The sequence below is a fragment of the Mastigoproctus giganteus genome, chromosome 8, assembly GCF_048544385.1.
Source record: "Mastigoproctus giganteus isolate SK-2022 chromosome 8, ASM4854438v1, whole genome shotgun sequence".
Lineage (NCBI taxonomy): Eukaryota > Metazoa > Arthropoda > Arachnida > Uropygi > Thelyphonidae > Mastigoproctus > Mastigoproctus giganteus.
In genome coordinates this window covers 75,128,547-75,146,949 of record NC_143582.1, presented here as the reverse complement: position 1 = coordinate 75,146,949, position 18,403 = coordinate 75,128,547, and the positions used below count along the sequence as shown (strand labels likewise).

General features: G+C 39.9%; 1 protein-coding gene across 1 annotated transcript in view; it reads left to right on the top strand.

The window, feature by feature from the left end:
- The window catches only part of LOC150081645 (uncharacterized), a 981,095-nt gene that overhangs the window by 764,168 nt on the left and 198,524 nt on the right, over window positions 1-18,403 (top strand). The window contains exon 44 of the mRNA XM_090380575.1: window positions 16,377-16,472. Coding sequence (XP_090236701.1) covers window positions 16,377-16,472 — 96 coding nt within the window. The remainder of the gene's footprint in view (window positions 1-16,376; window positions 16,473-18,403) is intronic.

The window sequence follows — 18,403 nt, the reverse complement described above, 5'->3', positions numbered from 1 at the left end:
TATCTCATGGCTATTCCCAACCTCATATTGTTTGGCATTACAAGAATGCAAAATGGGATGACCTGCGAGACTTCTTTTCTTCTTTCCCTTGGTCTGATTACTGTTTCAAAACTTCTGATGTCAACGTTTGCTCAGATCGTGTCAGTGAAATTATTCTTGCAGGAATGGAATCCTTTATCCCACACTCCACTTTAAAATCTCGTCCTTTATCTAAACCTTGGTTTTCCAATAAATGTGCTAAGGCTGTCCAAGAGAAGAATGTTGCATATCGTAATTGGCTTGTTTCTAATTCTTCAGTTTCATTTTCTGCCTACACCAAAGCTCGCAACAATTGTAAAGCAGTTATTAATCAGTCCAAACTAGAGTTTGAACAGGCTAAGAGTAGAAAACTTGCTTCTTGCCCTAATGGTAGCCGAGCATTCTGGTCTCTTGCCAAAGCTATTGGCCGCAACTTTTGCCCATCTCTGCTCCCACCTCTGTCCAAACCAGATGATTCTGTTGTCACTTCAGCCAAGGATAAAGCTGACCTGCTAGCATCCCATTTTTCTTCGAGCTCATGTATTAATGATCTTGGTAAAACACCTCCCACCATTCCTAACACGCTCCATTCAATGCCTCCTGTGTCCGTCAAAAGGATATCAGAAGGATTTTGATGAATCTTGATGCTAAGAAAGCTCCAGGTCCTGATGGTATTTCTCCACTTGTTCTCAAAACCTGTGCTCCTGAACTTACTCCTATTCTTTGCCACCTTTTTTCACTTTCTTATTCGAAAGGTGTTTTTCCTTCTGCTTGGAAATTTGCTCATATCCAGCCAGTTCCTAAAAAGGGTGACAAATCCCTCCCATCCAATTATCGTCCCATTGCAATTACTTTTACTCTTTCTAAAGTAATGGAGAAATCAATTAACCGCCAACTCTTAAACTACTAGAAACCTTCCGTCTGATCAACGATCCCCAGTATGGATTCCGTCAGTGTCGATCCACTGGTGATATTCTGGCTTATGTTACCCATTTATGGACTAATTCAATGGAAAGGTTCGGTGAAACACAAGTAGTTGCTCTTGACATCTCAAAAGCTTTTGATCGTGTTTGGCATAAAGGTCTTCTAAACAAGCTTCCATCTTATGGTTTGTCATCTGTTTTTAGTAATTGGTTATCCAGTTTTCTCTCTGATCGCTCACTGAGGGTGATGGTAGATGGCTCTCTGTCTTCTAACTTCTCCACTAATGCCGGTGTCCCCCAAGGTTCAGTTCTTTCCCGCACTCTTTTCCTCTTGAATATCAATGACCTTCTTCCATTGACTGGAAATCCTATCCATAGTTTTGCCGATGATAGCACATTGCATTCAACTTTCCATTTTGAGAAACCTTGTCCAGCTCAATCAGCTTCAAGTTCTCGAAAATCTGCTGCCAATTCCTTAAATGCCAACTTCAGGTAATTCTCCAGTGGGGCAAAGACAACTTAGTTGATTTCAACCCTTCTAAAACTCAATCTTGTCTTATATCTCGCAAAAAGGATTCTTCTGCTCCTATGCTTATCTTTAGTGACACTCCGATTTCTAGGCAAAATGATATATCTCTTTTGGGGATTACCCTGACTTCTAATCTCTCTTGGCACAAGCACATTACAAATATTGCTTCCTCTGCATCTAAAAAACTTGGTTTTCTCTTTTGCTCTCGGCGTTACTTTTCTTCCAAACAGCTGCTCACTCTGTATAAATCGCAAATCCGCCCTGCCATGGAATATTGTTCCCACATCTGGGGTGGTGCCCCCAAAACCTCTCTCAGGCTTCTTGATTCCATTCAGAAGAGGGCAGTTAGGTTAATTAATGATTCATCTCTAACAGAGCCTCTCCACTCGCTTTCTCATAGACGCACTGTTTCTGCTGCATGCCTCTTCTACAGATACTTCCATGGGCACTGTTCTTCAGAATTGGCTTCTATAATTCCCGCTCTCACTTTCAAAACAGTCCGAACACATGCCGCCACCAGCCAACATCCATTTACTGTCCAACTTCAAACCCACAGAACCAACTTTTCATCTTCCTCATTTATTCATTCAACTGCCGTTTTCTGGAATAACCTTCCTTTATACGTATTTCCTGAAAATTAAATCTACAGAAGTTCAAGTCCAATATCAACAAATATCTTCTTTCGTCTTCCAACCTCCAACCCAAACACGGTACTAAGTACTATAGGTTCTAATACCTCTCGTGTTTGGGGTTCTCATAAAAAAATAAAAAAAAAAACCCTTTCGATCCCCCTTTGTGAATTGAGGATACATTTGCGCATCTCCAGTCCGTGGGGACCTCCGCTGAAATTAAGGAGGCTCTCGTAATTATGGCTAAGTGTTTGCTAACTTCCCTCACTGCCTCCTTCGATGTAACTGGATAGATTCCATCTGCCCCAGGTGCCTTTTTTTATGTTTAACTTCAACAATTTCTCCTCCATTTTGCTCTCCATTATTGAGATATTTCAAAATAATTTACCTCCTCGTTACAGTTTGTTAAACTTCTGACCTCCACTTACTTACAGAATTCCTCATACTGCAATAATTAAAGACAAACACCAGCCAAGGAATAAAAAATTTTTACTATAAAAATAATAAAATAATGTGATACACTAGCGGAAGACTAAAATATTACAATAAATTACGATAAAATAAACTATGATAAAACGTTAAAAATATAGTTAAAAATATACCGAAGCAATAAAATTATCTAAAATAAACTGGATTAAAAGCGATGAAACCTAAAGCTTTCAGAAACTGCTGTCTCCTTCTTCAACAGTATACTATTATTGCAATGACACATCCTTCAGTAGCAGACCCATGGCACTCATGCATGTGGTCCATCAGACACATGGTCTGCATTCCCCATGCGCGCATCGGAAACGGAAGTGGCTCGGCAGTGTGTCAAACAGAACCGGTCATCCCGTCTGAGGACAACCGCCTCAAACAGGGGGTGTAAACTTGTCCCCCTGTCCCTGTTAATAGTATTATGACTGGATGAACCGATTCGCAAGCTCTCGAGCCACTTGCGTTCCCATAATCCATGGGCACGGTCCGTAATGACCGCATCTTCAGGGGAGATCCGATGCTGCTTCTCCCAGAAATGCTCTGCCACAGCAGACCTCGCATAATTAGCAGTCTTAATAGCAGTCATGTGCTCCCCCCAGACGTCTTTTAAACGTCGCCCCCGTCTCCCCCACATAACACTCCTCACAATCTGGGCACTTAATCTCATAGACCACACTACTAGTATAGTCCTGGGCTACAGGAACTTTAACTTGAGACACCACTGTGGGCAATCTCTGTCCCGGAAGTTGCACCCAGCGGGTCTGACACTCCCACAGTGCCCGTACAATGCATTCTGAAAGGCCCGGATAGTAAGGAATGTATGCGGTAGCCACAGGGGCAGGTGACTCCCTACGATTGGATTCTACCCTATAAATATATTTGTCCAAGACCCTCTGGGGGTACCCACACTTCCTGTCTGCCATGACTCTGCAAATTTCCATTTCCTTATCTTAGGGGGTACTGCAGTGGGTCCCCACCCTATTCAACAATGCCCTGGCTACACTATTCTTATGATGATAAGCCTGTGCCAAGCTGTAATGAACATACTGGCCACGGCACATAGGCCTTCTATAAATCGTTGTCTTAATTCTAGACCCATCTCTGCTAACCAGGGCATCCAGAAACGGGAGGGACCCAGCTTTTTCCACCTCCTAGGTGAATTGTATAAATGGGGAGAAGCTGTTAAGTAAACTGAGCACCTCATCTTCCTTCCCCTTTTTTAAAATGGTGAACGTATCTTCCACATATCTCCTCCACTCGCGCATGGGGAAATCCAGCTGATGAAACATCCTGGTTTCCATTTCCTCCATTGCAATTGGCCACAATGGCACTAATGGAGGAACCAATGGCCGTGCCATGGGTTCACCCATTACATAACTTTGCTTGTACATAACTTTCTGAAAGATCATGGTAGTGCTATCTAGGCAGAACTCAATGCCTTTATAAATATCATCAATACTTAGTAATCATCTAGCACTTAAGTTATCATCCTGCTCCAAGGCCAACCTTACACAATGCACCCCATGTCCAATGGGGTACATGTTAACAAAGATACAACGTTAAACGAGATCATAAGTTCATCCTCACCTATAGACTGGCTTCTTATAAAGTTCAGAAATTCTTTGCTATCCTGGAATTTCCAGTTCCTCCATGGCAATGGAGGAACTGGAAACCAGGATGTTTCATCAGTTGAAAAAGACCTGGGAGTAATTGTGCAGGCAGATATGAAGTTTTCTGAGCAATGCAGACAGGCTGCCAGGGCAGGTCATGGGGTTTTGTCAATGATATATAGGAATTTTGCTAGCAGGGAAAAGGAGGTGATTATCCCTCTGTATAAGGCAATGGTCGGGCCATGCCTTGAGTACTGCGTACAGGTCTGGAGGCCTCATTTTAGGAAGGATGTAGATTTACTTGAGCGTGTACAGAGAAGGGCAACAAGATTGGTGAGGGGAATGAAGGGATCCTCTTACCAAGAGAGGCTTAAGTTTTATTTTATTTTATTTTATTGCTTTGGCAAATTGCAGTGGCTGGAGACTAGGCACCTGCGCGGTGATCTGATTGAGGTATATATGGCCTTGAATGGGTTGAGCACGCTGAATTCTGATGGGATCCTTCCACTTGTTCAGATTACGAATCTAAGGGGGCATAAATTCAAATTAAGAAAAGACAGATGTAGAATAGATGTGCGGAAATTTTCCTTTAGCCAGCGGGTGGTTAATTGCTGGAACAAACTTCCATCTGTCATTGTGGAAGTTGATAGGTTAAATAAATTTAAGGAGGAACTGGACAGGCATTTGGAGGGAATGGTGTGATATTTTTTTTTTTTTTTTTTTTTTTGGCTGATGCTGCATAAGCTCATACATTTGCTTTCTTGCATCACATGCCACTACTACTACTACTACTACTATTTCCCCATGCACAAGAGCAGGAGATATGTGAAAGATACGTTCACAATTTTAAAACGGGGGAAGGAAGATGAGGTGCTCAGTTTACTTAACAGCTTCTCCCCGTTTATACAATTCACCTCGGAGGTGGAAAAAGCTGGGTCCCTCACGTTTCTGGATGTCCTGGTTAGCAGAGATGGGTCTAGAATTAAGACAACGATTTATAGAAAGCCTATGTGCCATGGCCAGTATGTTCATTTCAGCTCGGCACAGGCTTATCATCATAAGAATAGTGTAGCCAGGGCATTGTTGAATAGGAAATGGAATTTCCTTATCCCCGAGGATAAGGAAATGGAAATTTGCAGAGTCACGGCAGACCCCAGGAAGTGTGAGTACCCCCAGAGGGTCTTGGACAAATATATTTTTAGGGTAGAGTCCAATCGTAGGGAGTCACACGCCCCTGTGGCTACTGCAATCATTCCTTACTATCCGGGCCTTTCAGAACACATTGTACAGGCACTGCGGGAGTGTCAGACCCACTGTGTGCAACTTCCGAGACGGAGATTGCACACAGTGGTGTCTCAAGTTAAAGATCCCGTAGCCCAGGACTATACTAGTAGTGTGGTCTATGAGATTAAGTGCCCGGATTGTGAGGAGTGTTATGTGGGAGAAGACGGGGCAACGTTTAAAAGACCGTCTGGGGGAGCACATGACCGCTATTAAGACTGCTAATTATGCGAGGTCTGCTGTTGCAGAGCATTTCTGGGAGAAGCAGCATCGGATCTCCACTGAAGACGCGGCCATTACGGACCATGCCCATGGATTTTGGGAATGCAAGTGGCTCAAGAGCTTGCGAATCGGTTCATCCAGTCGTAATACTATTAACAGGGACAGGGGGACACGTTTACACCCCCTGTTTGAGGCAGTTGTCCTCAGACAGGATGACCAGTTCTGTTTGATATGCTTCCGATCCACTTCCGTTTCCGATGTGCACGTGGGGAATGCAGACCATGTGTCTGATGGACCACGTGCATGAGTGCCATGGGTCTGCTACTTAAGGATGTATCGTTGCAGTAATAGTATACTGTTGAAGAAGGAGACAGCCGTCTCCGAAAGCTTCAGGTTTTATCGCTTTTAATCCAGTTTATTTTAGATAATTTTATTGCTTCGGTATATATTTTTAACTATATTTTTAACGTTTTATCGTAGTTTATTTTATCATAATTTATTGTAATATTTTAGTCTTCCGATAGTGTATCACATTATTTTATTATTTTTATAGTAAAAATTTTTTATTCCTTGCCTGGCGTTTGTCTTTAATTATTGCAGTATGGAATTTCCCAGCCTGTTTGAAGATATAGAATTCCTCGTGTGTGAATGTAGATGCAAAATACTCATTCAGTTTGTCAGCTGCTTGAGCAGGATCATCAACAGTCAAACCATCAATATCAAGTGGACCAATCTGATTCATCCCCGTCCTTCTAGAGTTTACAAAAATAAAGAAGTCTTTGCATTCTTTACCAAAGATTTCTCATAATCTACCTCCACTTGCCTAACCTCCTTTTTGACTTGATTACAGACTGGCTTATATATACTATAGGCTTCTGTGTCTCCTGATAATTTATATGTATCCCATGCATTTTTCTTCTCTGCCACAAGTCTTATTATTTCATCTGATATCTATTTAGGCATAAACCTTGAAGAGTATTTCTTATTTGGTATGAAAAACCTATTAGCTTCCAAGAATACTTCCTTGAATGTTTCCCATTTAGAATTTGCAGTTTGTAACATCATCGGTTGGTCACACAGTGTAGAATTTCAAAACTGCCTGAGACTACCATAGTCACCTTTACAAAATCAAAACCACTTCCCTTTACCCCTGATTGTAATTACGTCTTTAAGTAAATACCACATGAGTACACTGTAATCACTGCCACCAAGAAGTTCCTTTATCTGCAGATTCTTAATGCACGAATAATCACTGCTGATAATCAGATCAAGAATATTACCCCCTCTGGTACTTCTCGAACATACTTCTGTAGAAAACAGTCATCCAATAAATCCTCAAAAGTCTTGCTAGTGTGCGAGGAAATCAACCCACAAGTTCCAGTTAGTATCCCGGAAGTTAAAATCCCCCATTATAAGATATTCTGATTTACTGGCTCACTCTATTTCTCTGTACAGTTTTTTGTTCGTTGTACTCATCAGAGCCATTAGCTCTATAACACACTCCTACTCTCATTTTTGCTTTCTCAGTGTTTATGTCATACTAAACTGACTCAACATTGCACTGCCCACCCATATCAAATGGATACACTGCTTTAGAGTTTATATGTGTCTTAACTAACAGCAAAACCCCTCCTTCCTTTCTATCTCTTGTCTGACCTTTCTGTACACATTGTATTCCCCATATTCAAATTGTGCATTCCTTATATCTGTGTGACGCTATGCTCCTGATATTCCAAAATTATCCGTTTTTTTGTCTTTACCAGCACTTCAAAATCATCAAATTATTTACTATATTTCTAGAATTGGTGTACCTGCAAGTATACATGCACCTGTTCTTACTGTTAATTACCCTAACACAGCTCATGTTGTTACTTGTTCTATATGACTCCCAGCAGTTCTTGAAATCCTCAGCTTCTTACTTTGCAGGCCCATTCCAATAGAAGCAGTATAAGAATCACTTTTACCTCTGCCTGTGGCTACTGTTAATGCATTTTTCTGAGTGCCCCATGCTAGTAGTTTTCTAACCCACCTAAAACTCCTGAATAGCATCTGCAAATATTCTTACACCCTTTCTATTTAAATGTATCTTATCCCTGGGATACACTTAAATACATATTAGTATTAGCATTAGTAGAGGCATATAATGCAAGAAAGCAAGCTTATGCAGCATCAGCCAAAAAAAAATCTGCTCCCATTTAACCCCTCCATTCCTTCCAAATGCCTGTCTGGCTCAGCCTTAAATTTATTTAGGCTATTAGCTTCCACAACAAAAGATGGAAGCCTGTTCCACCAATCAACTACCCACTGGCTAATAGCAAATTTCCGCACATCTATTCTACAACTATCTTTCCTCAATTTGAAACTGTGCCTTCTCACGTTCTTAGTCTGAGCAAGAGGAAATAGCATTCAGCTTGCTCAAACCATTCAAGGCCTTATACACATCAATCAGATCACTTAGCAGGTGCTGCAATTTGGAGAACTTAAGCCTTTCTTGGTAAGAGCACCCCTTTGTTCCCCTCACCAGTCTTGTTACCCTTCTTTACTTGTTCTAGCAACTCTACATCCTTCCTAAAATGAGGCCTCCAGACCCATACACAGTACTCTAGGTGTGGCCTGACCATTACCTTGTATAACGTGATAATCACCTCCCAGTCCCTGCTAGCAAAATTCCTATATATCATTGACAAGACTCCATGACCTTCCCCGGCAACTCGTCTGCACTGCTCAGTGAATTCATATTTGACTGCACAATTACCTCCCCACCCCAGGTCTTTTTCACTTTCCACTTCCCTGAGTGTAATACCGCAGAGTTGGTACGTTTCTCTTCGGTTACTGCTACCCATACGCAATACTTTGCATTTGTCAACGACACCTCCATAGCCAGGTGAGCAGGAGCAGCAATGCGTAGCACATGCTTCTTGATTAGACCAGGGTTCGAGCCCGTGACCACCAAATACGGAAGATGTGGAAAGGTCAGGGAATGACTACTGCATATCCCCAGAGCAATATGGCCTTAGTTGCTAATGCTCCTAAAAACCAAATAATAAACAACAAACAAACAAGCATTTGTCAATGTTAAACTTCAGTTGCCCCTACTCAGCCCATTTTCCCAACTTATCTAGATCCAATTGGAGTATCATACTGTCTTTACTGCTGTTAACAACCCTGGTAACCTTTGTATCATCTGCAAACTTGGACATTAAACCTGATATACCTTCATCAATATCATTGATAAATATACAAAACAACAACAATGGACCCAACACTGAACCCTGGGGAACTCCGCTAACAACATTTGTCCATGAAGAGCAGTGTCCATTGATTACCACTCTCTGTCATCTCCCACTCAACCATCCATTTATCCATTGTAGCAACTTACCCTTAATGTCATACCTCTCCAATTTTTACAGCAGTCTTCCATGTGCAACAGTATCAAAAGCTTTCCTGAAATCCAAGTATATGATATCAAAATTATTTTCGCATTCAGTTCCTTTGTGACCACGTCATAGTAGCCAATCAAATTGGTCAGACAAGACTTCTCTTTAACAAACCCATGCTGTGTCTTAACAATTACTGCAGTCCTGTCTAGATCATCCTGCAATGTTTCTTTAACCAGTGATTCCATTATTTTCCCCGGAACACAACTTAAACTTAAACAGGTCTGTACGAACACAAGTTAAACTAACAGTCTGTAGTACTGTGTCACCTTTTGAACTCCCTTTGTGAATTGGTGATACATTTGCACACCTCCAGTCCATGGAGACCTCCCCTGAGTCCAAGGAAGCTTTCATAATTATGGCCAAGGGTTTGCTTACTTCCTTTGCTGCCTCCTTTAATATAACTAGAGAGATTCCGTCCACCCCAAGTCCTCCTTATGTTTAACTGCAACAGTTTCTCCTCCACTTTGCTCTCAGTTATTACAAAATCACTTAGCTCCCCATGGCTAATGTTTGTCAGCTACCTGAGCATGAAATCAATAGTCAATCTATCTATGTTAAGTGGGCCAATCTGATTCATCCCTTTCCTTCTAGAGTTTGCATAAGTAAAGAACTGTGTGTTGTTTTTCTTTGCATCCTTTGCCAAATATTTCTCGTAATCTGCCTTCGCCTGCCTAACCTCCTTTGTGACTTGATTGCAGACTAGTTTATACCTGCCATAGGCTTCTGTGTCACCTGATACTTTATATATGTATGCATCCCATACATTCTTCTTCTCTGCCACGAGCGTCATTAATTCATCTGACATCCATTTAGGCCTAAACCTCGAACAGTATTTCTTAGTTGGAATGAAAAGCCTAGTAGCCTCCAAAATTAACTCCCTGAAGGCTTTCCATTTAGAATTCAAAATTGGTAACATCATCAGTTGATCCCACTGTACAGAATTTAAAAACTGTCTGAGACCACTGTAATCACCTTTACAAAAGCAAAAGCACTTCCCTTTAGCATTGATGGTAGTTACATCTTTAAGTAATTCCCACATCAGCACATTGTGATCACTGTCACCCAGTGGTTCCTTTAACTGCAAATTCTAAATGCATGAATAATCACTGCTGATAATCAGATCAAGATTATTATTCCCTCTGGTTGCCTCTTGAACATGTTGCTATAGAAAACAGTCATCCTATAAATCCACAAAAGTCTTTCTAGTGTGCGAGTGACCAATTCACAAGTTCCAGTCAATATCTGGAACGTTAAAATACCCCATTATAAGACATTCGGATTTACTGGCCCACTCTGTTTCTCTGCACAATTGCTCATTATACTCATCAGATTCATTAGGCCTGTAACACACGCCTACTCTCATTTTCTCTTTGCCAGTGCTTATTTCACACCAAACAGACTCCTCAAATTCAAATTCTGCACTGTTTATATCTGTGTGACACCATGTGTCTGATATCCCAACAATATCTGCCTTTGATGTCTTGACTAGCACTTCAAGCTCATCAAATTTATTAACTATACTCCTAGCATTGGTGTACATTCAAGTATACATGCACCTGTTCCTAGTCTTAGTTACCCTAACACAGTCCATGTATTTACTTGTTCCACTATGACTCCCAGCAGTCCTGGAAATCTCCATGACCTTGCTTTCCAGGCTGCTGCTCATTCTAATAGAAGCAGTGCAAGAATCAAGAATCACTCAGACCAGACTGAAAAAAATTCTACCCCTTGAGCCTTGCACAATCTCTCCAGGGCTAAATTGATCGGCAAGGCTCTCATCATATACTCCCTCCTATCATGTCTGGGTGGAATTGCAGACACTTTAACTTTCAACCCTAACTGACGACTTTGTTTCATCATTGACCTTACTTTACTCAAGTACAGGTCATCATTGACCTGTACTTGAGTAAATCTACAGATCTCTTACTCTTAATGTCATTGGTTCCAACGTGTACAACATCAACTTTTGTTGCCTTAAAAGATGATATCTGCTCTATCACATCATAAACTTTTGCCCCTGGGAGACATACCCTGATCTTGTTCCACCTATCCTTCTTGCATAGTATATTCCCCATCTCCCTGACAATAAAGTCACCAAAAAAAAAAAGTAAAGTGCAGCCATTATCAACCCACTGCAGGATGGAAGCCTCCTCAACAATTCCTGCTGAGGGAAATGGACCATAATCTGCCACGCTGGTCCAGTGCGGGTTGGCAGATTGACCGTATTCAGCAGTCAGGGGCTTGAACCCCGGTCTATTCAAAGAGCGTGTGCTACTGCACTCCCGCTCCTGACCACTTGGCTGCGGAGGTCTGTTCCAAACCGCTACTACATAGCATTAAAATTTAAAGGAAAATTTTGGACAGTACACAGTGTCTGTTGAGACTACTCTGTCTTCTCTGCTGCCAGTGTTTTCAGAAGTGTGCAAAATTTATAAAATAAGATATAAAAAAACCCATATAAAATTAAATAAAAAATATTATGATAAAAATTATATTTATATAAATTTTATTATCTTGTTATCTTGTCAGGGACAGTGTGCCCAAAGGAAGCAAAAAAACCCAAAGTTTATAGCATTTCAGTAATTCCTGAACTCTATTGATATTTTAAAAAGGCTGGGGTGGGCTGAGTGGCCATTATTCTCTGAAAAAGCAAACATTATCACAAATTATTTACCAAGTCAAGAACTGAAGAGCTAGAGAAACAAAGCCTTGAATTGAGCCATTAAATATCTCCAGTGGTGCTCTCTTAACCCTTTGATGGGCATGCCAATTTCATGCCTGCACAGGGGCTACAACCTTGTATAAATAATGCCATTGTATCAAAAATTAGGCAAGAAATACTTCAAACTGTTGCTTTTTAATGTCATCTTGTATTTTAACCCTGTAGTTAAAATAATTTTTTTTTTCAAAAATTATTTTTTTTTAAATCTATACACCAGCTGGCATATTTTAAACATAGGTGTATTCGTGTTACACACTTAGTTGCGTTGCATGAAGCGGTGTTAATCACTATGTTTTATTAATGCAAAGCCAATTTTCAACACTCTGGAAATGAAGTAAAAGCCATGCTGTGAAAATGTATTGAAGCACTACAAATGACTGCTGGGAGTCATTGCGGTACAAGTAAACACATGGGTTGTGTTAGGGTAGCTAAGAATAGAAACAGGTGCATGTATACCTGCGTGTACACCAATGCTAGGAGTTTGGTAAATAAATTTGATGAATTTGAGGTATTGCTCAAAACATCAAAGGCAGATATTGTTGGGATATCAGAGACGTGGTGTCACACAGATATAAGTAATGCGGAACTGGAATTTGGGGAATACAATGTGTATAGAAAGGATAGACAGGACAGGAGGGGAGGAGGGGTTATGCTATTAGTTAAGAAACACATAAAGTCCAAGGAAGTGAAGCCAGTCAACATCGATGGACAGGGCAGTGTCGAGTCAGTTTGGTGTGACATAAGCATAGGGAAATCAAAATTGAGAGTGGGAGTGTGCTATAGGCCTAATGACTCTGATGAGTATAATAAGATATTGTACAGGGAAATAGAGTGGGCCAGTAAATCAGAGAGTCTTATAATGGGGGATTTTAATTTCCCAGATATTGACTGGAATTTTTGGGTTGGTCACTCGCATACTAGCAAGGCTTTTGTGGATTTATTGGATGATTGTTTTCTACATCAGCATGTTCGTGAGGCAACAAGAGGGAGCAATACTCTTGATCTGATTATCAGTAGTGATTCTTCATGTATTAAGAATCTGCAGATAAATGAACCACTAGGTGGCAGTGATCACAGTGTGTTGAAGTGGGATTTACTCAAGGAGGTAACTACCATCAGAGGTAAAGGGAAGGGTTTTTGGTTTCATAAAGGCGACTATGATGGTCTGAGACAGTATTTAAATTCTATACAGTGGGACCAACTGATGATGTTACCAACAGCAAACTCAAAGTGGGAAGCATTCAAGGAACTAATCTTGGAGGCTACCATTCTTTACTTACCAACTAAGAAATATTGTTCAAGGTTTAGGCCTAAATGTTTGTCAGATGAACTAATGAGACATGTGGCAGAGAAGAAAAATGCATGGGATACATACAAATTAATGGGTGACATGGAAGCCTATGATAGATATAAGTTGGTCTGTAACCAAGTCACAAAGGAGATTAGGCAGGCAAAGGCAGACTACGAAAAATCCTTGGCAAAGGATGCAAAGAAAAACAGAAAAGAGTTCTTTACATATTTAAACTCAAGAAGGAAAGGGATGAATCAGATTGGTCCACTGGATATTGATGGTTCAACAGTTGAGGATCCTGCTCAGGTGGCTAACAATCTAAACGAGTATTTTGCATCTACATTCACGCATGAGGAGTTATTCAGGAAGGAGAATGATGTAGGTAAAGTAAACATTGGCAGTGAGCTGGATAATTTTGTAATAACTGAGAGGAAAGTGGAGGAGAGATTGTTGAGGATAAACATAAAAAAGGCACCTGGGGTGGATGGTATCTATCCAGTTATATTAAAGGAGGCAGCAAAGGAAGTAAGCAAACCCCTAGCCATAATTATGAGAGCTTCTTTGGACTCAGGGGAGGTACCCATAGACTGGAGATGTGCAAATGTAACCCCAATTCACAAAGGAGGATCAAAGGCTGACACAAGTAATTATAGACCTGTTAGTTTAACTTCTGTTCCAGGTAAATTAATGGAGGCACTGGTTAAAGAAGAACTGCAGGATCATCTAGACAAGAATTCAGTTATAGCTCAGATGCAGCATGGTTTTGTTAAAGGCAGGTCTTGCCTGACCAATTTGATTGGATACTATGATGTAGTCACAAAAGAACTGGATGCAGGGAATAACTTTGATATTATATATTTGGATCTTAGAAAGGCTTTTGATACTGTTGCACATGGAAGACTGCTGCACAAACTGGAGCAGTGTGGCATTGGAGGCAAATTGCTGCTATGGATAAGCGGATGGTTGAGTGGTAGAAGACAGAGAGTGGTAATCAATGGACACTGCTCAACGTGGACTAATGTTATTAGTGGAGTTCCTCAGGGTTCAGTGTTGGGTCCGTTGTTGTTTTCGGTGTTTATGAATGATATTGATGATGGGATATCAAGTTTATTGTCCAAGTTTGCAGATGATACAAAGGTTGGTAGGGTTGTTAAGGACACTACTGACGCTATGCTGCTGCAACAGGATCTGGAAAGGTTGAACAGATGGGCTGAGAGGTGGCAAATGAAGTTTAACATTGACAAATGTAAAGTACTACATATGGGAAACAGTAACCCCAGAGCAACGTATCAACTCTGTGGTACTACACTGACAGTGGTGGAGAATGAAAAGGACCTGGGGATAATTGTGCAGGCAGACATGAAGTTCTCTGAGCAGTGCAGACGAGCTGCAAGAATAGCTCATGGTGTCTTGTCAATGATATACAGGAATTTTTCTAGCAGGGATAAGGAGGTGATTATTCCCTTGTATAAGGCAATGGTTAGGCCACATCTTGAGTACTGTATACAGGTCTGGAGGCCTCATTTCAAGAAGGATGTAGAGCTGCTGGAACGGGTACAGAGAAGTGCAACAAGTTTGGTGAATGGAAGAAAGGCTTAAGTTTTGCAAATTGCGGAGTCTGGAGACTAGGCATCGGCGAGGTGACTAGGCATCGGCGAGGTGATCTGATAGAGGTGTATAAGGCTTTGAATGGTTTGAACATGCTCAATCCCAATGGGATTCTTCATCTTGCTCAGGATAATCACCTCAGAGGGCATAAATTCAAATTGAGGAAGGACGGATGTCGAATAGATGTGCGGAAATTTGCCTTTGGCCAGCGGGTGGTTGGTTGGTGGAACCGACTTCCATCACTTGTTGTTGAAGTTGATAGCCTAAACAAATTTAAAGCTCAACTGGACAGGTATTTCGAACGAACGGAGGGGTGAAATGGGAGTGGTGTGTGTTTTTTTTTTTTTTTTTTTGGCTGATGCTGAATAAGCTTGCTTTCTTGCATCATATGCCTCTACTAATGCTAATGCTAAATATAGTGGAGTGGATCACTGCGAAAACATGTTGAAGTGGATTTTTTTAACCCCTATAGACATGTCTGACAATTACTTTTATTTTGATTGTAAGTTTCATTAATCCTCAAACATGAGCATGCACATGCTCATGTTTGAGGACTCTCTCTCTCTCTCTCTCTCTCTCTCTCTCTCTCTCTCTCTCTCTCTCTCCCCAGCACCCATCAACAAATGGGTTCCAGAGAGAGAGAGAGAGAGAGAGAGAGAGAGAAAGAGAGAGAGAGAGGGATGCTGCTATTTTTAGCAGCATCTCTCAGCAAGTAATCTGCTTTTATTTTTCAGGCAGTTTTAATTTTTTCCATTGTAACTACACCTGTCAGATCAGCTCTCCTACATGTACACTTATCATCTATTTGCATATATATATATTTTTTTTTATTATTTATTTATTTATTGTTTTTTTCATTTAAAGGGCTGTCATTCTTTATACAAGCATGTTCATGTTTGAGGTTTAATGAAAATTACAACCAAAATGAAAGTAATTGTCAGACATGTCTTTTGGGATTAAAAAAATATAGGGGGAAAAAATTAAATAACTGAATAAGGATATTAATATTATATTGAAATGATATTACCAGAAAAACTGGAATTGGAATTTATTTATTTATTTTTATAATAAATTATAAAAAAATAATAAATTATCAAATAAAGGGGGTGGGGAACTAACTAAGTTCCCCACCCCCTTTATATATAGACAGAGATAGGTTTGAGAAACCAAAATCTGCAAGAATGTTGCAGATTTTGGTTTCTCAAAAAAGGAGTTGTTCAGAAGTAGAAAGTTAGAAACACTGGGTTACAGAATTATTTCTTTCAACCCTTAATCTAGTAATACATGCAAAAAACTCATACTTGGGTTCATTTTAACCCTATTCAGTGGTGATTTCTTGAATTTTTAATAGTGTTTAAAAAAAAAAAAATGTGGTCATTTCATTCCCATGTTTTTTTTTTTTTTTTTTTAACCTGCTGTGAAAAATCTGCTCTGGCCTAATCTGCTGTGAAATGAAAGATTTATCACAGTTTCTTTTTTAATGATATGGTAAAAAAAATAAGAAAATGTCAAGCAGTTTTTTTTTTTCTTATTTGAAAATCAAATCCATTAGTTTACTTTAACAAAACTCTGCAATCAATAATAATAATAAAAAAAAAAAAACTTATGTTAATATGGTTATTTCAGGCCAACTTCTTAGCAGAGGTAGCCATCATTTGTCATATGTAGCTAGAGATATGGAGGGAAATTCAGCACAGTGTGATTTCTACATTCATATTCTGAGTAAGTTTCTGAAAAATTTTCTTAATTATGATAAAAAAAAATTTATATATTTATTATGCATCACACTCCTAACATTATCTGAGCATTTTAAGTGACTTCTCCCAAGCTCATGCAACTCATATTATTTAAATTTTGCATTACTTTCCTGTGAATGTTCTTGTTCATTTCCACTAGGCTAAAAATAAATATTGCCATTAAAATACAATTAGGAAATGGCATTTCACCCTAACCATGACCACAGAAATATTTCCTAATGAACTGTCAACTGCATGGAAGACCTAAACTTCTATATCTGATGCTTTCCTACACTTAAGTTAAAATAGACAGAGAAAGAGAGAGTAAGTAAGTACATAGCAAACTACATAGTACATAGTTTGCTTCTCTATTGGTCTATTGGTAAAGTATTACTTATTTGAGGTAGTGCAATATCATGGCAAATCATTGTGAAGGTTTTCACAATATGAGATATAATTAAAACAATGCCAATTTACCTACTTTGGTAGTTTGCTATGAATAAAAATGATGTGATTGCACTAACCCATACATTAGTAAACTCCAACGTAGCTTGAGGCTCTAGCCCAAGAATACTTTTTTTGATGTGTAAATATCTTTGGCGACACCTACTTCGGACATTAGTAAAATCAATTTTTCATGATTTTGCAATGCGGAATGGAAATGACGTCAATTGACATCATTTCCTTTTCATAACAAAGAAAAACAGAGTCAGGAGAGGAGGTCACGCAAAGGATCATGGAGGTGATCTTGCATGTACTCAGAGTTGGCATAAATGAAAAGTTGCAGAAAAACGTTTATGATTCAGGGCATACCACTTAGGCGGCTTTAGGCTAACCATTGCCACCCATGGCAGAAACCTTTTGGTAACCAGAGAAATGGATATCTTGAGGGCACTGTGCACAGTAGTTCTGTCTATCGCAACAGCAGCCTTACCAGTTGAAGCACATGTAATGTAGGCATCACAGTACCCATCTATTACTGAAGCGGTTGTGTATTTCCATCAAGAGATGAATCATAAGCCTTTTTTTCATTTATGGTTCACCAGCGTGATTGGCGATTGCGCAAAGGATCATGGGTGGTGATCTTGGATGTGCTCAGAGCTGGCATAAACCAGATGGTTGTGGAAAAACATTTATGATTCGGGACATACCACTTAGGTGGCTTTGGGCTAACCATTGCCACCCATTTCAGAAACCTTTTGGTAAACAGAAAAATGGATACCTTGAGGGCAGTGATCTTGGATATGCTTAGAGCTGGCAAAAACCAGCTCTGAACACATCTAACATCATTTCATTACATGTGCTTCTTTTCAGTCGAAGTGCATATAATGTAGGCGTTACAGTATCCATCTGTATTACTGAAGCAGTTGTATATTTCACCCAGCTGGACCAGTCAAGAATATTTGAATCAGTTCACGATTGGGAGATAATAACTCCAAATTACATGTATGAGTAGAATTTGCTTGTCATTGGCCATTCTCATTAAGTTGCAGAAGTCCTTGTTGATCATCAAATTTTTGTGTTTCTTTGCAATTGCACTGAGTCGGTTGAGCGTGGTGAGCTTTGGATCCTCATTCATCTCACTGTTTGGATGACTGTAAAAGTTTTGAAAGGAGACTTCTTCTCGCAGTCGCATTACAAGACTATGCAGGTCATTACTGCATGCTTCATCAGGGTCACTGTTGTCATTGTTTTGACACATCGTCTTACATATTTCAATTGTTTTGTGAATGTTCAAGTCTGATTCATACAATTTACAATCTATTACGAGCTCTTAATTGTCTTTGTAAATCTTGACATATTTCATCTCTGACAGTATCTTTGTTTCCTCATTGCGAAATGGAATGTGCAGCATTGCCATCTTGCACTTGTACTCGTTGAGATCTCGCGCTTGCACTCATTGAGATCCTGGGCATA